Source organism: Haliotis rufescens, unplaced genomic scaffold (assembly GCF_023055435.1).
Source record: "Haliotis rufescens isolate VD_foot unplaced genomic scaffold, xgHalRufe1.0.p SCAF_8, whole genome shotgun sequence".
In the NCBI taxonomy this organism is placed as follows: domain Eukaryota; kingdom Metazoa; phylum Mollusca; class Gastropoda; order Lepetellida; family Haliotidae; genus Haliotis; species Haliotis rufescens.
Window position 1 is genome coordinate 12,297,557 of NW_025964372.1, and position 17,544 is coordinate 12,315,100.

The 17,544-nt window shown below is 41.7% G+C and overlaps 1 protein-coding gene across 5 annotated transcripts in view; it reads right to left on the reverse strand.

The window, feature by feature from the left end:
- Positions 1–9,164: 9,164 nt before the first annotated feature.
- LOC124124794 (ankyrin-1-like) overlaps positions 9,165–17,544 on the reverse strand; it is a 96,644-nt gene continuing 88,264 nt past the window's right edge. For all 5 annotated transcript variants that reach the window (XM_048388945.1, XM_048388944.1, XM_048388943.1 and 2 more), the window contains one exon: positions 9,165–9,512. In XM_048388945.1, the coding sequence (XP_048244902.1) occupies positions 9,238–9,512 (275 nt within the window). In that variant the 3' untranslated portion in view covers positions 9,165–9,237. The remainder of the gene's footprint in view (positions 9,513–17,544) is intronic.

Genomic DNA, 17,544 nt, shown 5'->3' on the forward strand with positions numbered 1-17,544 from the left:
TTTCAATCCAAATTTATTCTGTCTAATTTTATTGTGATTCTATTGATTGTCCAATCAAATTTCAAGTACTTGTTGTAGAATTGGGAATATGTGAGTCCGGCAATCGGGGGCATGACGCAGCTGACACTAATGTCAGTACATTATATTAACATGAAGACAAATGGACAAAATTTAACAAAATTTCATAACGTTACATGCGGCATATTAAGGATTGGGTATAGTGAGAAACTGAAATAAAGCATTATTACAAACTAACGGTTGTGTTCAGTTGTGTTAAACCGGCCAAGGGTCAAATTGATAATGATCTTCAGACATAATCCAGGACAAGTATCTCTTATTGTGTTGGTCAGATAGAGTTAGACAAACACATGTAACGCATTAAAACCTTCAGCTTTGTTTATCACCCACGCTTAGCAGATTACATGCACCACATTTACAAACAGTGGCATACTAGCTTGTCAGCTATCCTTCTTCATTCTTAACTTCACTCATAAACACGTTCATCATCAATGCCTCTGCCACTAAATTCTGCAATTCCGTGGGGAAAAAGACTCAATGGAGTTCGCAATAACTTTATCGCCATTTAAATAAGAATATAAGATTACCCGAAGTAGGTATAATAGGTATAACACGGACGACAGCCACTCACATCACCCTGAGTCTGATTAATAAATGCACCGTTTATTCGTTACTATGTTTACTTTGTTAAATATTCACTCTGTGCTATATTTTACATTTGGCAATAACTGCAAATTCATGTGGTTATTGGAACATGTCATACTTATGTGTATATTTTAGAATGAATGATCTGTATTTCCTCCATTAATTTCGGAGAGTGGTTGAATGTAATGAATCGATCATGTCAGTTATGGTCAATTTCATTAAGTTGTTTTTAAACAAAGTCCAAAAGATATTCAATATACAGCACACTGTCCATCTTTTGAGTGTCGGCTCACTCGAGTGCACTCTATTTCGGGATCACTGGGGTGTACTCTATGTGTCAGCTCACTGGAGTGTACTTTACTTCAAGATCACTGGAGTGTACTCTACTTCAGGATCACTGGAGTGTACTCTACGTGTCGGCTCACGGGAGAGTACTCTATGTGTTTGCTCACGGGAGTGTACTCTACGTGTCGGCTCACTGGAGTGTAATCTACTTCGGGAACACTGGAGTGTACTCTATGTGTCGGCTCACTTGAGTGTGCTCTACTTCAGGATCACTGGAGTGTACTCTACTTCAGGATCACTGGAGTGTACTCTACGTGTCGGTTCACTGGAGCGTACTCTACTTCGGGATCACTGGAGTGTACTCTACGTGTCGGCTCACTGGAGTGTACTCTACTTCGGGATCACTGGAGTGTACTCTACGTGTCGGCTCACTGGAGCGTACTCTACTTCAGGATCACTGGAGTGTACTCTACGTGTCGGCTCACTGGAGTGTACTCTACTTCGGGATCACTGGAGTGTACTCTACGTGTCGGCTCACTGGAGTGTACTCTATGTGTCGGCTCACGGGAGAGTACTCTAGGTGTTTGCTCACGGGAGTGTACTCTATGTGTCGGCTCACTGGAGTGTACTCTACGTGTCGGCTCACGGGAGAGTACTCTATGTGTTTGCTCACGGGAGTGTACTCTACGTGTCGGCTCACTGGAGTGTAATCTACTTCGGGATCACTGGAGCGTACTCTATGTGTCGGCTCACTTGAGTGTGCTCTACTTCAGGATCACTGGAGTGTACTCTACTTCAGGATCACTGGATTGTACTCTATGAGTCGGCTCACTGGAGTGTACTCCACTTCGGGATCACTGGAGTGTACTCTATGTGTTTGCTCACTGGAGTGTACTCTACTTCGGGATCACTGAAGTGTACTCTACATGTTTGCTCACTGGAATGTACTCTACTTCGGGATCACTGGAGTGTACTCTTCTTCGGGATCACTGGAGTGTACTCTTCTTCGGGATCACTGGAGTATAATCTACTTCAGCATCACTGGAGTGTACTCTATGTGTCGGCTCACTGGAATGTACTCTACTTCAGGATCACTGGAGTGTACTCTACTTCAGGATCACTGGAGTGTACTCTACGTGTCGGCTCACTGGAGTGTATTCTACTTCGGGATTACTGGAGTGTACTCTAATTGTCGACTCACTGGAGTGTACTCTACGTGTCGGCTCACTGGAGTGTATTCTACTTCGGGATTACTGGAGTGTACTCTAATTGTCGACTCACTGGAGTGTACTTTACTTCAGGATCACTGGAGTGTACTCTATGTGTCGGGTCACTGGAGTGTACTTTACTTCAGGATCACTGGAGTGTACTCGATGTGTCTGCTCCCTGGAGTGTACTTTACTTCAGGATCACTGGAGCGTACTCTATGTGTCTGCTCACTGGAGTTTACTCTACTTCAGGATCACTGGAGTGTACTCTATGTGCCGGCTCACTGGAGAGTACTCTACTTCGGGATCACTGGAGTGTATTCTATGTGTCTGCTCACTGGAGTTTACTCTACTTCGGGATCACTGGAGTGTACTCTATGTGTGGGCTCATTGGAGTGTACTTTACTTTAAGATCACTGCAGTGTACTCTACTTCGGGATCACTGGAGTGTCCTCTATGTGTCGGATCACTGGAATATACTCTATGTGTTGGCTCACTTGAGTGTACTCTATGTGTCGGGTCACTGGAGTGTACTTTACTTCAGGATCACTGGAGTGTACTCTACTTCGGGATCACTGGAGTCTACTCTATGTGTCGGATCACTGGAATATACTCTATGTGTTGGCTCACTTGAGTGTACTCTACGTGTCGGCTCACTGGAGTGTACTCTACTACGGGATCACTGGAGTGTACTTTATGTGTCGACTCATTGGAGTGTACTCTACTTTGGGATCACTGGAGTGTACTCTATGTGTCGGCTCATTGGAGTGTACTCTATGTGTCGGCTCACTGGAGTGTACTCTACTTCGGGATCACTGGAGTGTACTCTACATGTTTGCTCACTGGAATGTACTCTACTTCGGGATCACTGGAGTGTACTCTTCTTCGGGATCACTGGAGTGTACTCTTCTTCGGGATCACTGGAGTATAATCTACTTCAGCTTCACTGGAGTGTACTCTATGTGTCGGTTCACTGGAATGTACTCTACTTCAGGATCACTGGAGTGTACTCTACTTCAGGATCACTGGAGTGTACTCTATGTGTCGGCTCACTGGAGTGTATTCTACTTCGGGATTACTGGAGTGTACTCTAATTGTCGACTCACTGGAGTGTACTCTACTTCAGGATCACTGGAGTGTACTCTATGTGTCTGCTCCCTGGAGTGTACTTTACTTCAGGATCACTGGAGCGTACTCTATGTGTCTGCTCACTGGAGTTTACTCTACTTCAGGATCACTGGAGTGTACTCTATGTGTCGGCTCACTGGAGAGTACTCTACTTCGGGATCACTGGAGTGTATTCTATGTGTCTGCTCACTGGAGTTTACTCTACTTCGGGATCACTGGAGTGTACTCTATGTGTCGGCTCATTGGAGTGTACTTTACTTTAAGATCACTGGAGTGTACTCTACTTCGGGATCACTGTAGTGTCCTCTATGTGTCGGATCACTGGAATATACTCTATGTGTTGGCTCACTTGAGTGTACTCTACGTGTCGGCTCACTGGAGTGTACTCTACTTCGGGATCACTGGAGTGTACTCTATGTGTCGGCTCACTGGAGTGTACTCTATGTGTCTGCTCACTGGAATGTACTCTACTTCAGGATCACTGGAGTGTACTTTATGTGTCGGCTCACTGGAGTGTACTTTACTTCAAGATCACTGGAGTGTACTCTATGTGTCTGCTCCCTGGAGTGTACTTTACTTCAGGATCACTGGAGTGTACTCTATGTGTCGGGTCACTGGAGTGTACTTTACTTCAAGATCACTGGAGTGTACTCTACTTCGGGATCACTGGAGTCTACTCTATGTGTCGGATCACTGGAATATACTCTATGTGTTGGCTCACTGGAGTGTACTCTACGTGTCGGCTCACTGGAGTGTACTCTACTACGGGATCACTGGAGTGTACTTTATGTCTCGACTCATTGGAGTGTACTCTACTTCGGGATCACTGGAGTGAACTCTATGTGTCGGCTCATTGGAGTGTACTCTATGTGTCGGCTCACTGGAGTGTACTCTACTTCGGGATCACTGGAGTGTACTTTATGTGTCAGCTCACTGGAGTGTACTCTACTTCACGATCACTGGAGTGTACTCTACTTCAGGATCACTGGAGTGTACTTTATGTGTTTGCTCACTGGAGTGTACTCTACTTCAGGATCACTGGAGTGTACTCTAATTGTCTGCTCACTGGAGTGTACTTTACTTCAGGATCACTGGAGTGTACTCTATGTGTCTGCTCACTGGAGTTTACTCTACTTCAGGATCACTGGAGTGTATTCTATGTGTCTGCTCACTGGAGTTTACTCTACTTCGGGATCACTGGAGTGTACTCTATGTGTCGGCTCACTGGAGTGTACTTTACTTCAAGATCACTGGAGTTTACTCTACTTCAGGATCACTGGAGTGTCCTCTATGTGTCGGATCACTGGAATATACTCTATGTGTTGGCTCACTTGAGTGCACTCTACGTGTCGGCTCACTGGAGTGTACTCTACTTCGGGATCACTGGAGTGTACTCTATGTGTCTGCTCACTGGAATGTACTCTACTTCGGGATCACTGGAGTGTACTTTATGTGTCAGCTCACTGGTGTGTACTCTACTTCACGATCACTGGAGTGTACTTTATGTGTTTGCTCACTGGAGTGTACTCGACGTCTTTGCTCACTGGAGTGTACTCTACTTCAGGATCACTGGAGCGTACTCTATGTGTCAGCTCACTGGAGTGTACTTTACTTCAAGATCACTGGAGTGTACTCTACTTCGGGATCACTGGAGTGTCCTCTATGTGTCGGATCACTGGAATATACTCTATGCGTTGGCTTACTTGAGTGTACTCTACGTGTCGGCTCACTGGAGTGTACTCTACTTCGGGATCACTGGAGTGTACTTTATGTGTCGGCTCATTGGAGTGTACTCTACTTCGGGATCACTGGTGTGTACTCTATGTGTCGGCTCATTGGAGTGTACTCTATGTGTCGGCTCACTGGAGTGTACTCTATGTGTCGGCTCACTGGAGTGTACTCTATGTGTCTGCTCCCTGGAGTATAATCTACTTCGGGATCACTGGTGTGTACTCTATGTGTCGGCTCATTGGAGTGTACTCTATGTGTCGGCTTACTGGAGTGTACTCTACGTGTCGGCTCACTGGAGTGTACTCTACGTGTCGGCTCATTGGAGTGTACTCTATGTGTCGGCTCACTGGAGTGTACTCTATGTGTCGGCTCACTGGAGTGTACTCTATGTGTCTGCTCCCTGGAGTATAATCTACTTCGGGATCACTGGAGTGTACTCTATGTGTCGGCTCACTGGAATGTACTCTACTTCGGGATCACTGGAGTGTACTCTACTTCGGGATCACTGGAGTGTACTCTATGTGTTGGATCACTGGAATATACTCTATGTGTTGTCTCACTGGAGTGTACTCTACGTGTCGGCTCACTGGCGTGTAATCTACGTGTCGGCTCACTGAAGAGTACTCTACTTAAGAATCATTGGAGTGTACTCTACGTGTTTGCTCACTGGAGAGTACTCTACATGGACATGATTTGTGACACTGTCTTGGAGCAGTGCCGAACAAATGATGCTAGTCTGTGTTCTCTGCTGCAAATATAATTTCAGAATTCATAGACTGGAAGTAAAAAACAGGTGAGACCTATTTGGAAGCCATTATACCGAACAATGTCAAGTAGTGTGTAAACATGTGCTTGTTCCATGGAGCTCCAGTTGCCGGCAGGTCCGGTAGATCCTATCACTGTGGTGACTGCTTGGCCCAGATCAAGATGACATCATACAGTTTCTTGTTCAGTAAGGAAACGTTCTTCAACGAACCTTGCTGTCGTTGACCTTGTGTCCTGCATTTAAGGCTGGTCCAGTTTCATCCCTCTGTATACACTCTTCTAATGCAACCTCAACTTTGTCCAGACTGCTAAATGGATTACCAATGTACTCTTCAATATTGTATTTGAGTACGATAGCGACGGAACATATGGTTGGAGTTGACTTCCAGTTCTTTCATCATGTTAATATGATCTACAAGAACAATTTGAACCCAGAGGGTCTGGGCATATTTGTCAGTCTTTATGTTTGCTGCTATATGCCACAGAATTACAGTGTGTGTACGGCAGGTTTACAGTGTGTGTACAGCAGGTTTACAGTGTGTACAGCAGGTTTACAGTGTGTGTACAGCAGGTTAACAGTGTGTACAGCAGGTTTACAGTGTGTGTACAGCAGGTTAACAGTGTGTGTACAGCAAGGTTACAGTAGGTTTACAGTGTGCACGGCAGGTTTACAGTGTCTGTACAGCAGGTTTACAGTGTGTACAGCAGGTTTACAGTGTGTACAGCAGGTTTACAGTGTGTGTGTACAGATGGTTTAGAGAGTATGTACATCAGGTTTACAGTGTGTACATCAGGTTTACAGTGTGTGTACAGCAGGTTTACAGAAGGTTGACAATGTGCATGGCAGGTTTACAGTGCGTGTACAGCAGGTTAACAGTCTCTGTACAGCAGATTTACAGGTTTACAGTGTGTGTACAACAAGTTACAGCAGGTTTACAGTGTGTGAACAGCAGGTTTACAGTAGGTTTACAGCGTGCACGGCAGGTTTACAGTGCGTGTACAGCAGGTTTACAGTGTGTGTACAGCAGATTAACAGTGTGTGTACAGCAGGTTTACAGTGTGTACAGCAGGTTTACAGTGTGTGTACAGCAGATTTACAGTGTGTGTACAGCAGGTTTACAGTAGGTTTACAGCAGGTTTACAGTGTGTGTACAGCAGATTTACAGTGTGTGTACAGCAGGTTTACAGTAGGTTTACAGTGTGTGTACAGCAGGTTTACAGTGTGTGTACAGCAGGTTTACAGTGTGTGTACAGCAGATTTACAGTGTGTGTACAGCAGGTTTACAGTAGGTTTACAGCAGGTTTACAGTGTGTGTACAGCAGATTTACAGTGTGTGTACAGCAGGTTTACAGTAGGTTTACAGCAGGTTTACAGTGTGTGTACAGCAGGTTTACAGTTTGTGTACAGCAGGTTAACAGTGTGTGTACAGCAGATTTACAGGTTTACAGTTTGTGTACAGCAGGTTTACAGTGTGTGTACAACAGGTTTACAGTGTGTGTACAGCAGGTTTACAGTCGGTTAACAGTGTGTGTACAGCAGGTTTACAGTGTGTGCACAGCAGGTTTACAGGTTTACAGTGTGTGTACAGCAGGTTTACAGGTTTACAGTGTGTGTACAGAAGGTTTACAGTGAGTGTACAACAGGTTTACAGGTTTACAGTGTGTGTACAGCAGGTTTACAGTGTGTGTACAACAGGTTTACAGGTTTGCAGTGTGTGTACAGCAGGTTTACAGGTTTACAGTGTGTACAACAGGTTTACAGGTTTACAGTGTGTGTATAGCAGGTTTACAGTCTGTGCACAGCAGGTTTACAGTGTGTGTACAGCAGGTTTACAGGTTTACAGTCTGTGCACAGCAGGTTTACAGGTTTAAAGTGTGTGTACAGCAGGTTTACAGGTTTACAGTGTGTGCACAGCAGGTTTACAGGTTTAAAGTGTGTGTACAGCAGCTTTACAGGTTTACAGTGTGTGTACAGCAGGTTTACAGTGTGTGTACAGCAGGTTTAAAGAGTGTGTACAACAGGTTTACAGGTTTACAGTGTGTGTATAGCAGGTTTACATTCTGTCTACAGCAGGTTTACAGGTTTACAGTGTGTGCACAGCAGGTTTACAGTAGGTTAACAGTGTGTGTACAGCAGGTTTACAGTAGGTTAACAGTGTGTGTACAGCAGGTTTACAGTGTGTGTACAGTAGGTTAACAGTGTGTGTACAGCAGGTTTACAGTGTGTGTACAGCAGGTTAACAGTGTGTGTACAGCAGGTTTACAGTGTGTGTACAGCAGGTTAACAGTGTGTGTACAGCAGGTTTACAGTGTGTGTACAGCAGGTTTACAGTAGGTTAACAGTGTGTGTACAGCAGGTTAACAGTGTGTGTACAGCAGGTTAACAGTCTGTGCACAGCAGGTTTACAGTAGGTTAACAGTGTGTGTACAGCAGGTTTACAGTGTGTGTACAGTAGGGCTTGGACGGGTCCAAATTTACTACTCAGGTACCCACCACGCTAATACCTGACCCTCCCCGGATACCCAATATATGTCTCAAGACTTGGGTGTTAAATGTCCGATTGGGATCAGTTTGACCGTAGTCTGGTAAAATGTATTTAGATACACGCATGAAACGATCTGGTCATGCATACACTGAAGTTGACTGAAGTTCCATCTTTATTCAAACCTTTTAAGGTCAGTTAGTGAGTGAGTGAGTTGTGTTTAACGCCGCTTTTAACAGTATTACAGTTATATCGTGGCGTGTCAGCTTAATGTGGGAGGAAAGCCTGAAGTGCACAGCGAATCGCAGCACCTAAGACGACTGGGCCACCCGTGCCCCCTTTAAGGTCAGAACGAAGGGGCGAATATTAGTGATTTGTAATGTAACCATTGAGTTTTAGATATTTTTTGGGGTCCTATTCTGTACCCACCCACCCGAGTACCCGAGTGACCCGTCCCAGCCCAAGTGTACTGCAGCTTTTATGTTTATACTTCCATGAACACAAACACTGTTGAAGTCCATTATTAAATATCCTCCTCGATAATCCTATGTTGTATATCTCCATTCTATTATGATAATCGAGATCATCCGAGTTGATTGTTTTCATGTAAAATACCAGTGTGGATGCACAGGAAGACTAGTACATACATTATAGATAATCCTCATCTGCAAATGTGAGTGAGAAGTGGAGACATGGATAGGGGCCACTGGCTGACCACTCATTGTGTATCACTTTGCAAACAAAACAAATGTGCTTCAAAACAAAATGAATATAGAATGCAGTGTCTATTTTCCAGGTGTATCGTTTATACCTGTGTCCCGTCCCTGTCTCCTAGACTGCACACACTACACATCTAATCAAAGATGGTGTTACTCATCAGCATAAAAACAAACAGAACAAAGTTAATTAAGCATTTAATAAGTCAAGAAAATGTGGAACAATATATGATTTGTACATGAATGAAATGTTACAAGCTACTTATCTACAATGAACACTATTTGAAATCGCCCTTTGAAGTGTTCATCTCCAGCCTGGTATGGATACCACAGGATGTAGTTGGTGTTCCAGATGTTGTTGTAGAAGTTGAAGGCTGTGCCGGTGATGTCCTGCTGTGTGATCGGTCTGAGGGGCACTGGGAAGGGGGATGGAGGATGATGCTTTGTACCCACATACACCAGAGGGACATCGGAGGACAACAGCCCCAGGCCACTCTCTGCATTGGCTGTGTAATACACACCTCTGTCGGTGGCTGGAAGAAACAACAGGCTCAAACACCACTGATAGGTTTGTCATCTGACCACAAGTGACAGTAGGTCAGTTACATGGTTCACAACTTACATGGTCAGTTATATAGATTACAACTTACATGGTCAGTTATATAGATTACAACTTACAAGGTCAGTTATATAGATTACAAATTACATGATCAGTTATATAGATTACAACTTACATGGTCAGTTATATAGATTACAACTTACATGGTCAGTTATGTAGTTTATGACTTACATGGTCAGTTGGTCAGTTATATGGTTTATGACTTACATGGTCAGTTATGTGGTTTACAAATTACACAGTCAGTTGGTCAGTTATGTGCTTTATGACTTACATAGTCAGCTGGTCAGTTATATGGTTTATGACTTACATGGTCAGTTGGTCAGTTATGTGCTTTATGACTTACATAGTCAGCTGGTCAGTTATATGGTTTATGACTTACATAGTCAGCTGGTCAGTTATATGGTTTATGACTTACATGGTCAGCTGGTCAGTTTTATGGTTTATGACTTACATGGTCAGTTATGTGGTTTATGACTGACATAGTCAGCTGGTCAGTTATGTGGTTTATGACTTACATAGTCATTTGGTCAGTTATGTAGTTTATGACTCACATAGTCAGTTGGTCAGTTATGTGGATTACAACTTATATTGTCAGTTATGTGGTTTATGACTTACATAGTCAGTTGGTCAGTTATAAGATTACAACTTTCATGGTCAGTTATGTTGTTTATGACTTACAGTCAGTTGGTCAGTTATGTGGTTTATGACTTACATAATCGGTTAGTCAGTTATGTGGTTTATGACTTATATAGTCAGTTGGACAGTTATGTGGTTTATGACTTACATAATCAGTTGGTCAGTTATGTGGTTTATGACTTACACAGTCAGTTGGTCAGTTATGTGGTTTATGACTTACATAATCAGTTGGTCAGTTATGTGGTTTATGACTTACATAGTAAGTTGGTCGGTTATATGGATTACAACTTACATGGTCAGTTATGTGGTTTATGACTTACACAGTCAGTTCGTCAGTTATGTGGTTAATGACTTGCATAGTCAGTTGGTCAGTTATGTAGTTTATGACTTACATGGTCAGTTGGTCAGTTATGTGGTTTATGACTTGCATAGTCAGTTGGTCAGTTATGTGGTTTATGACTTACATAGTCAGTTGGTCAGTTATGTGGTTTATGACTTACATAATCAGTTGGTCAGTTATGTGGTTTATGACTTACAGTAGTATAGGTAATGGGGGTTCTGGACCACTTCCACTGGAGCCAGATTTATTACCTATACTGCTACTACAGGGGGATTTTTTATGCCAAAATGATTAAGCGATTCAACGATAGTCATGAGATTGGCTCTAGCTCACCAATACCTGGGGCCAATCATTGCTTTAGATGAGTCTAAATGGTAATAAAAATATTCTTTATTATTTTTATCGATAAAGCGATATTCAACATTTTTATTAAGTTCTTCGTTCATTTTACTAGGAGACCAGACTATATAACTACACTCTTTTTGTAAATTGATAAGAAACAATTGATAACCGTATTTGGTTGGTTTGACATCACTGATATAATAAAAACCTTGTGGTAATTCTTTCCATTGAATAGCTTTCTCCATTATTATATATTTATGTTAGCATTTGTCTAAATGTAATCACACGATAGTAAACAATCTATTTTTAATCTCCAACCAGTTCTTTGGTTTTGGCACGGAATAATTGACGCGCTTGTTGCCTCCCCTGTTCTATGAACTTTTTTTTCTCGTCTTCGCTAATACCACTGGTCTTACGAGATTTTGATTGAATCTCCTGCTTCATTTCATTGTATTTGGTGAGCTCCGACAGCACTAAACGAAACTCATCCTCGGATATCTTACAATCGGCCATTGCTGTCGAAATATGATCCTCAATGCTGTTCAACTTTGCTTTGGCCAGTATCCGAATACTATCGTGTTTTAATGCTTTCTTTTGTAACCTACGAGAAATGAATTTTATCGCTATTCCTGCCAGTCCCGAGACTCCAGCGGTTATTTCCATGCCGAGCACGATAGGCGCGGCGATTATAGTTGATAGTAAACCGATACCCGCTACACCGAGTCCCATGCCAGATACCAAAAGCACGGTGTCAACTCCGTCCAGAGCATTCACGGCTCTGCGATACTTTTTATACAATCCAAGTCTCAACTCCCTATCCTTCCCTATTCGATGTTTTATGTCGCTTATTTGATGTAATCGAAATCCATCAACAGTTTCCATCTTTTCAAATGCTTCACCGAGCGTCGGATATAAACTCATAGTGTATATTACAATCATATAATAGTCTTTAATTGGTCTTGCTTAAATGTTTTGAGACTATACATCAACCTTATCAAATGTATATTATACGGCAAGAATATCTTAGAAAGAGAAATACTGTCACTTTTAATAATTTGGACCCCCTCGAGGGTTGCAACGGGCGATGCTCCGATATGAATAATACTGCAACGTTGACGCTCGTGTTTCTTGAGCCATTTAATCGATAGACCTGGTAATATATCGAAGGCATCTTCCGGTGCATCTCCCAACAAGACTTCAATAATAAGCGTAGAAAGATTAGGTATTGCACTCAGGTTAACTTTAATATCTTCGAATTCAGTAACCAAATTTAAAGTAACATTTTTTAAGGCCGGACGACTATATAACATATGACCTGGGTTTTCTGACAGGGGGGTAACTAACACACTTTTTCGTTTTGATGGGATATAAGCCGCGAGTACGATACCACTATTTATTATCTTAGTTAAATTATGTCCCTTACCCATCATCACATAAGGTGGGGTAATGACGATATTCAGTAGCCACTCGATGTTTGCTTCGATCATAGTCCATTTATTATCGTCGTTGTGAGTAATATTGTACGAAGTGTTTTTAAGGAGTCTACTAACATCAACATCGCTTAAATCTCCTAGATTACCTGTGAATGTGACTTCTTTCCGATTGTATACATTATCGTGTAAGTGTAAAGCGTATAACTTACCATCGGTACCGGGTTTACCAAATCCTTCTGTGTCTCCGAGATCGGAAAGCGCAATTGTATTACATTGTCTTACTGTTCCAGGGCCTGATGCATCAACCATTATTTTTAATATGGAGTGTTACACTTAAGTATCCTATATGTACAGGTTGGTGTTTTACATCTAATACAGAAATTTTAAATTCCGTTCTACCGCTATTGTATTTTTCATTTTTCACTGGAACAGATCTGAGCAGAGTTGAAGGACTTTCTAGTTGAATATTATCCGTCGTGCTTATTTGATCAAGATGGATGAACAACTCTTTATAGGGAACTAAATCGGGTAATTTAACCTCCTGATCTGGTAACTTGTGTATTGTACCAACTAGGCGTGTAAATTCAAGTGTAGGTGATCGGTCCAATAAAACTATATTTGGATCTCCAGTGTCGAATTTCACTGTCCCAGTCGCCTCATTTTGTGAGAGACTAATTCTATTAGGCTTAAAAATTTCATCATTGAGTGAGCTTACGCTGTAATACTCATCAGGTATAGTAATGTATTTGCTAGTACCACGAAAGGATAATATCATTATCTCATTATTATTTTTTGCAGCATTTATATTGGTCCATCCAAGTTATCGATAGTACGAAGCAGTTGAATAGACTGACTATTTGTTATTCCCAGGAGTGTAACATACATATTAAATATACAATGATACTATATCATAACTTAAATATGGAATCAACCATTATATAATATGGAGTGTTACACTTAAGTATCCTATATGTACAGGTTGATGTTTTACATCTAATACAGAAATTTTGAGGTCTGAAATAATACCCCGCTTCAATTTTTTATATTGTAATAACGAGAAAGATTCCGTTCTACCACTATTGTTTTTTTCATCTTTAACTGGAACACATCTGAGTAGAGTTGAAGGACTTTCTTGTTGAATATTATCCGTCGTACTGATCTGATCAAGATGGATGCACAACTCTTTATAGGGAACTAAATCGGGTAATGCATCTCCATCAGATGTTGTCCTGTATATTGATAATATAAAGTTTCTTGATCTTTCTACCTGTGTAAATCCAAGTGTAATTGCTAAGTTCTCATGAATCCATATACCTTTTTCTCCAGTGCCGATTTTCACTATCCCATTCGACTCATTTTGTGTGATACTAATTCCATTAGGCTTAAAAATTTTATCATTGAGTGAGCATATATTGTAATACCCATCAGGTATATTAATGTTTTTTTCAATAATATTTTGTTTATCTGTTATAGACAACTCATTATTATCTCTCGCAGCACTTATATTGGTCCACAGTGGGTAATACATTACATCGCATAGAGCTACTTCGAGTTGTCCATCCGAGTTATCGATAGTATGAAGCAGTTCAATAGACTGACCATTTGTTATTCCCGGGAGTGTAACATACATATTAAATATACAATGATACTATATCATAACTTAAATATGAAATCGACTCACATTACTAATCAATCGATTATAGTAACTGCCTCCGGTGCTGAGTTTACCGTTAAATTCCACGATATCTTTGAAAAGTACAGTTTCACGGCAACTAACGATAAAATGATTGACGATTGGTTTAACCGTCCGATGCAATTTTGGCAGAATCAGTTAAACTTTGCCGTATGGTGTGCCACAACGGGATGTGGCGTATCTGTTAATGCCCCAGGATTTAAACTATATAAGTCTGTTATATTATTTCACGTGTACTATCAGATTAGACGTATACTTAAAGAAATTAGTGCTCCATTACCGATGGATCCAGCATGGAATCACGCAAATAATCATTATAATAAGAGGGCCTTCGAACGTATTTGTAATGAATTTAATGTTTCTACGAGTAAAGATTGGCGCATTAAAGGACCTAGCCATGGTCTAGGTATTCCGTACAATGGACAAAGAACTATTAAAGATAAAAGCGATTATTTAATTAAAGAGGGTGTGATCCCTTCAGGCTTTGCTCTCTCGAGTAAACAGTTTAGAGCAGATCGTATGAACTTTGAGAGTGGCATTCCTTATATTATAACAAAGTTTGTGCATCCAAACGATACAACGGACGCTTGGAATGAATTTCTTAATGATAAAACGGAAAATAATTTTACTAACCCAGGATTTGAAAGAGTTAATGAATCGATAAGAACTTATGTATGGGCACAATCGCAAACACGAACATCCATTATCGGTACTGGGACGGCGTTCGATGCGCAAAAACAGTTTGTCTCAAACGTGGAGGACGCCATTAATTCACCAGTTGACATACCATCGTCTATAAAGCGTTTTCAAGATGCATTACAGTACGCTCAATCCAAAGTGGACTTCGTTTATGCGCCGGGACTATACATGTCTCCGAGTAATATGGAACTTAAGATCGGTCAAGTGATAGGCTATAATAATAAAATTGTTATCGCTACCGATCAACAAAAACCAGGTATAAATTCAGATATTAACGTCGAATTAATAACTCAAACGATCACAGGTGAAAAGGGAATAGTCAAGCCGCAAACACCACATGTTTCACAACCATCTACTAATGCACACGCACAAGTACCACCGCATATTGAGGCTAAAAATCAACAACATATCGATGAAAAAACAGCGCTTGTAGTGGGTGGAGTCTCGGTTGGTTTACTCATGATTTGGTGGTTAAATAGTTCTTAGCGAATACGTACAGCAGCCCTGCAATTGCTACGATCAACCCCCACAAGTTTTGACTAAGCCAAGTGGTGGTCTTAGCTAATAAATTCAATAGCCAGGAAACTACACTCCCTATTATACCGGGAAGTGCGGCCGCGGCTTTCTCAGCGAGCTTTCCCAGTGCTGAACCTAATGCTTTTAAATGCTTTTTTATCCACTCTTTTATACCATTTTTATCGTTAGGAGGTGATCCGCCTCCACCTGTACTGCCACCTGTTAACGAGAGAGTCAAAGTCGATATAATAAAACCCAACGCGGTTAAAATACTGGCAATTGTTATTCCCTGTTCTCTGAACAATGTTTTAATTTTACCGGCCAGTGTAGTGTCATCGTTGAGGACTTGATCGATAGTTTCTCGAATTCGACTGATTTGCGAACGAAGTGCCTTTCTATTACTGGAAGCTGCTTCGAGGCGGGCCGATCTTTCGTCTTCTAAGTTACGCAATCTTTCCTCTTCGCGGCGTCTACTGAACTCATCGCCCCCCTGTTCGAGTTTTGTTTTCTCGTAAACTATATGCTTGTCGATTTCGGATATCTTGGCTATATTATTGATGAGTTCTCCCCGCATTGTTCGCATTGCCTTGTCAAGACCTCGTAATTCCCTAATACTAAACTCCGAATATGGTACCTGTAACGTGGAATTATCGTAATAGGTATCTAAGATTTCTCCGAGTCCGTCCGAGGCCACCTTCGAGGAAGCCTCCAAATCATCTGTATTAACTAGTTCAGTACGCACGGTTCGAAGAACCTTAGTAGTCTTCGCGGAAAGTCGTCGGTAGTCCACAAAACCTAATTTATCACGAACAGTGCTGATGCCGTGTTTAGCAGCTATCGTAGACAAGGCTAGGGGCTTACGAGTACGAGAATGCATAAGATCAATATCCGGAGCGCCACGCAGTCGCAATATTCCTTTACTATCTATCGTAAACTTTGAATAGTCACGACCTATTGGGGTATCATCTTTTAATGCATCGTAATAATCATTGACTGACGATTGTAAAATTTCATCGTTAAGATTCGTGCCACCAAAGTTGGTTTCATCAGTACCCTCTTCGTTTGGGTTATCAAAGTCATCAAAGGTACTTAGATCTAAGTCATTATGTTCAAAATTAGCCATTTTTATATTAAACATAGGGTACATAATTTCAATATAAACAATGTCTTCGCAATACGGACCCAAGTTAAACCCACAACGTAGACTTCGAGATCCATTAGGGGTCAAAGCAATTCGTCAGTCTGTAACTATAACTAATAACCCTAGTACCATAGATCAGAATCAAACGCTTCTGGTTCGCTTTCCTAATCTCGGCGCACACGATGTGTTAGTTCCGGGAACTGTCCGACTAGCATTTACGATTAGTTTGACTTCTACAGACGTTAACAGGGAGCCCGTTCAGAACATAGGTCGTGCTATCGTTAAGAAAATCGCGATTAAAATTAGCGGTAATGAGGTTTTGAGTATCGATGATAGCGATGTATACTATTGTTACATGGATCTCTGGAGAACGGATAAAGAGCGGGAAAACTTACAGTACCAAGGTATTTGTAATAAGAACACATTGAGACTGCGCGTGGGTGCTGAAAATGGTGATAGTACCGTCGTAAAAGATAAGGCCGTTGCCGACGCATTAGGTAACAGATTCTATGTTCCCCTAGACTTTGAATTACTAGATTCCCACATGCCCTTTTATCAAGCATCCCTAGGCGATAGGTTAGAATACGAACTCACTTTTAATGACTACGGTAGAGTAATCAGATCTGCTAATGAAGATGCTAGCTATTCCATTGACAATATATCGCTGGAGTACGATATGATAACGGATCCCGAATTAGCCAGACAAATTCGTAACCAGTATACGGGAAGTTTAGCCATTTTGTACGATCGCGTGCTGCGACATCGAAAGATCACGAGGGACAAAAAAGATACGATGTGGAATATCAATCTAAACGTTCCCACGAGGTCGCTGAAGGGTATTTTAATGTTGTTCGAGGACCCCTCCGATGCGTTTAAAAGAAATACCGAGAAGTTCTACAATCCCAAGATTACAAAAGTAGAATTGACTATCGAGGGCGTTCCTAATCAACTATATAGCCAAGGAATGCTAGCGTATCACCAGTGGGATGAGATTAAAAAACTTCCTTCTATAAAACGCTCCCCGGAAGTTAACGCGGTCGTGAAAGATCTGTCTCTCGGGAGTGTATCGATGGGTGAATACCTCACAACGAAGTACGCGCTATGGCTCGACATGCGAACAACGGACGATGACCAACTACACGGCAG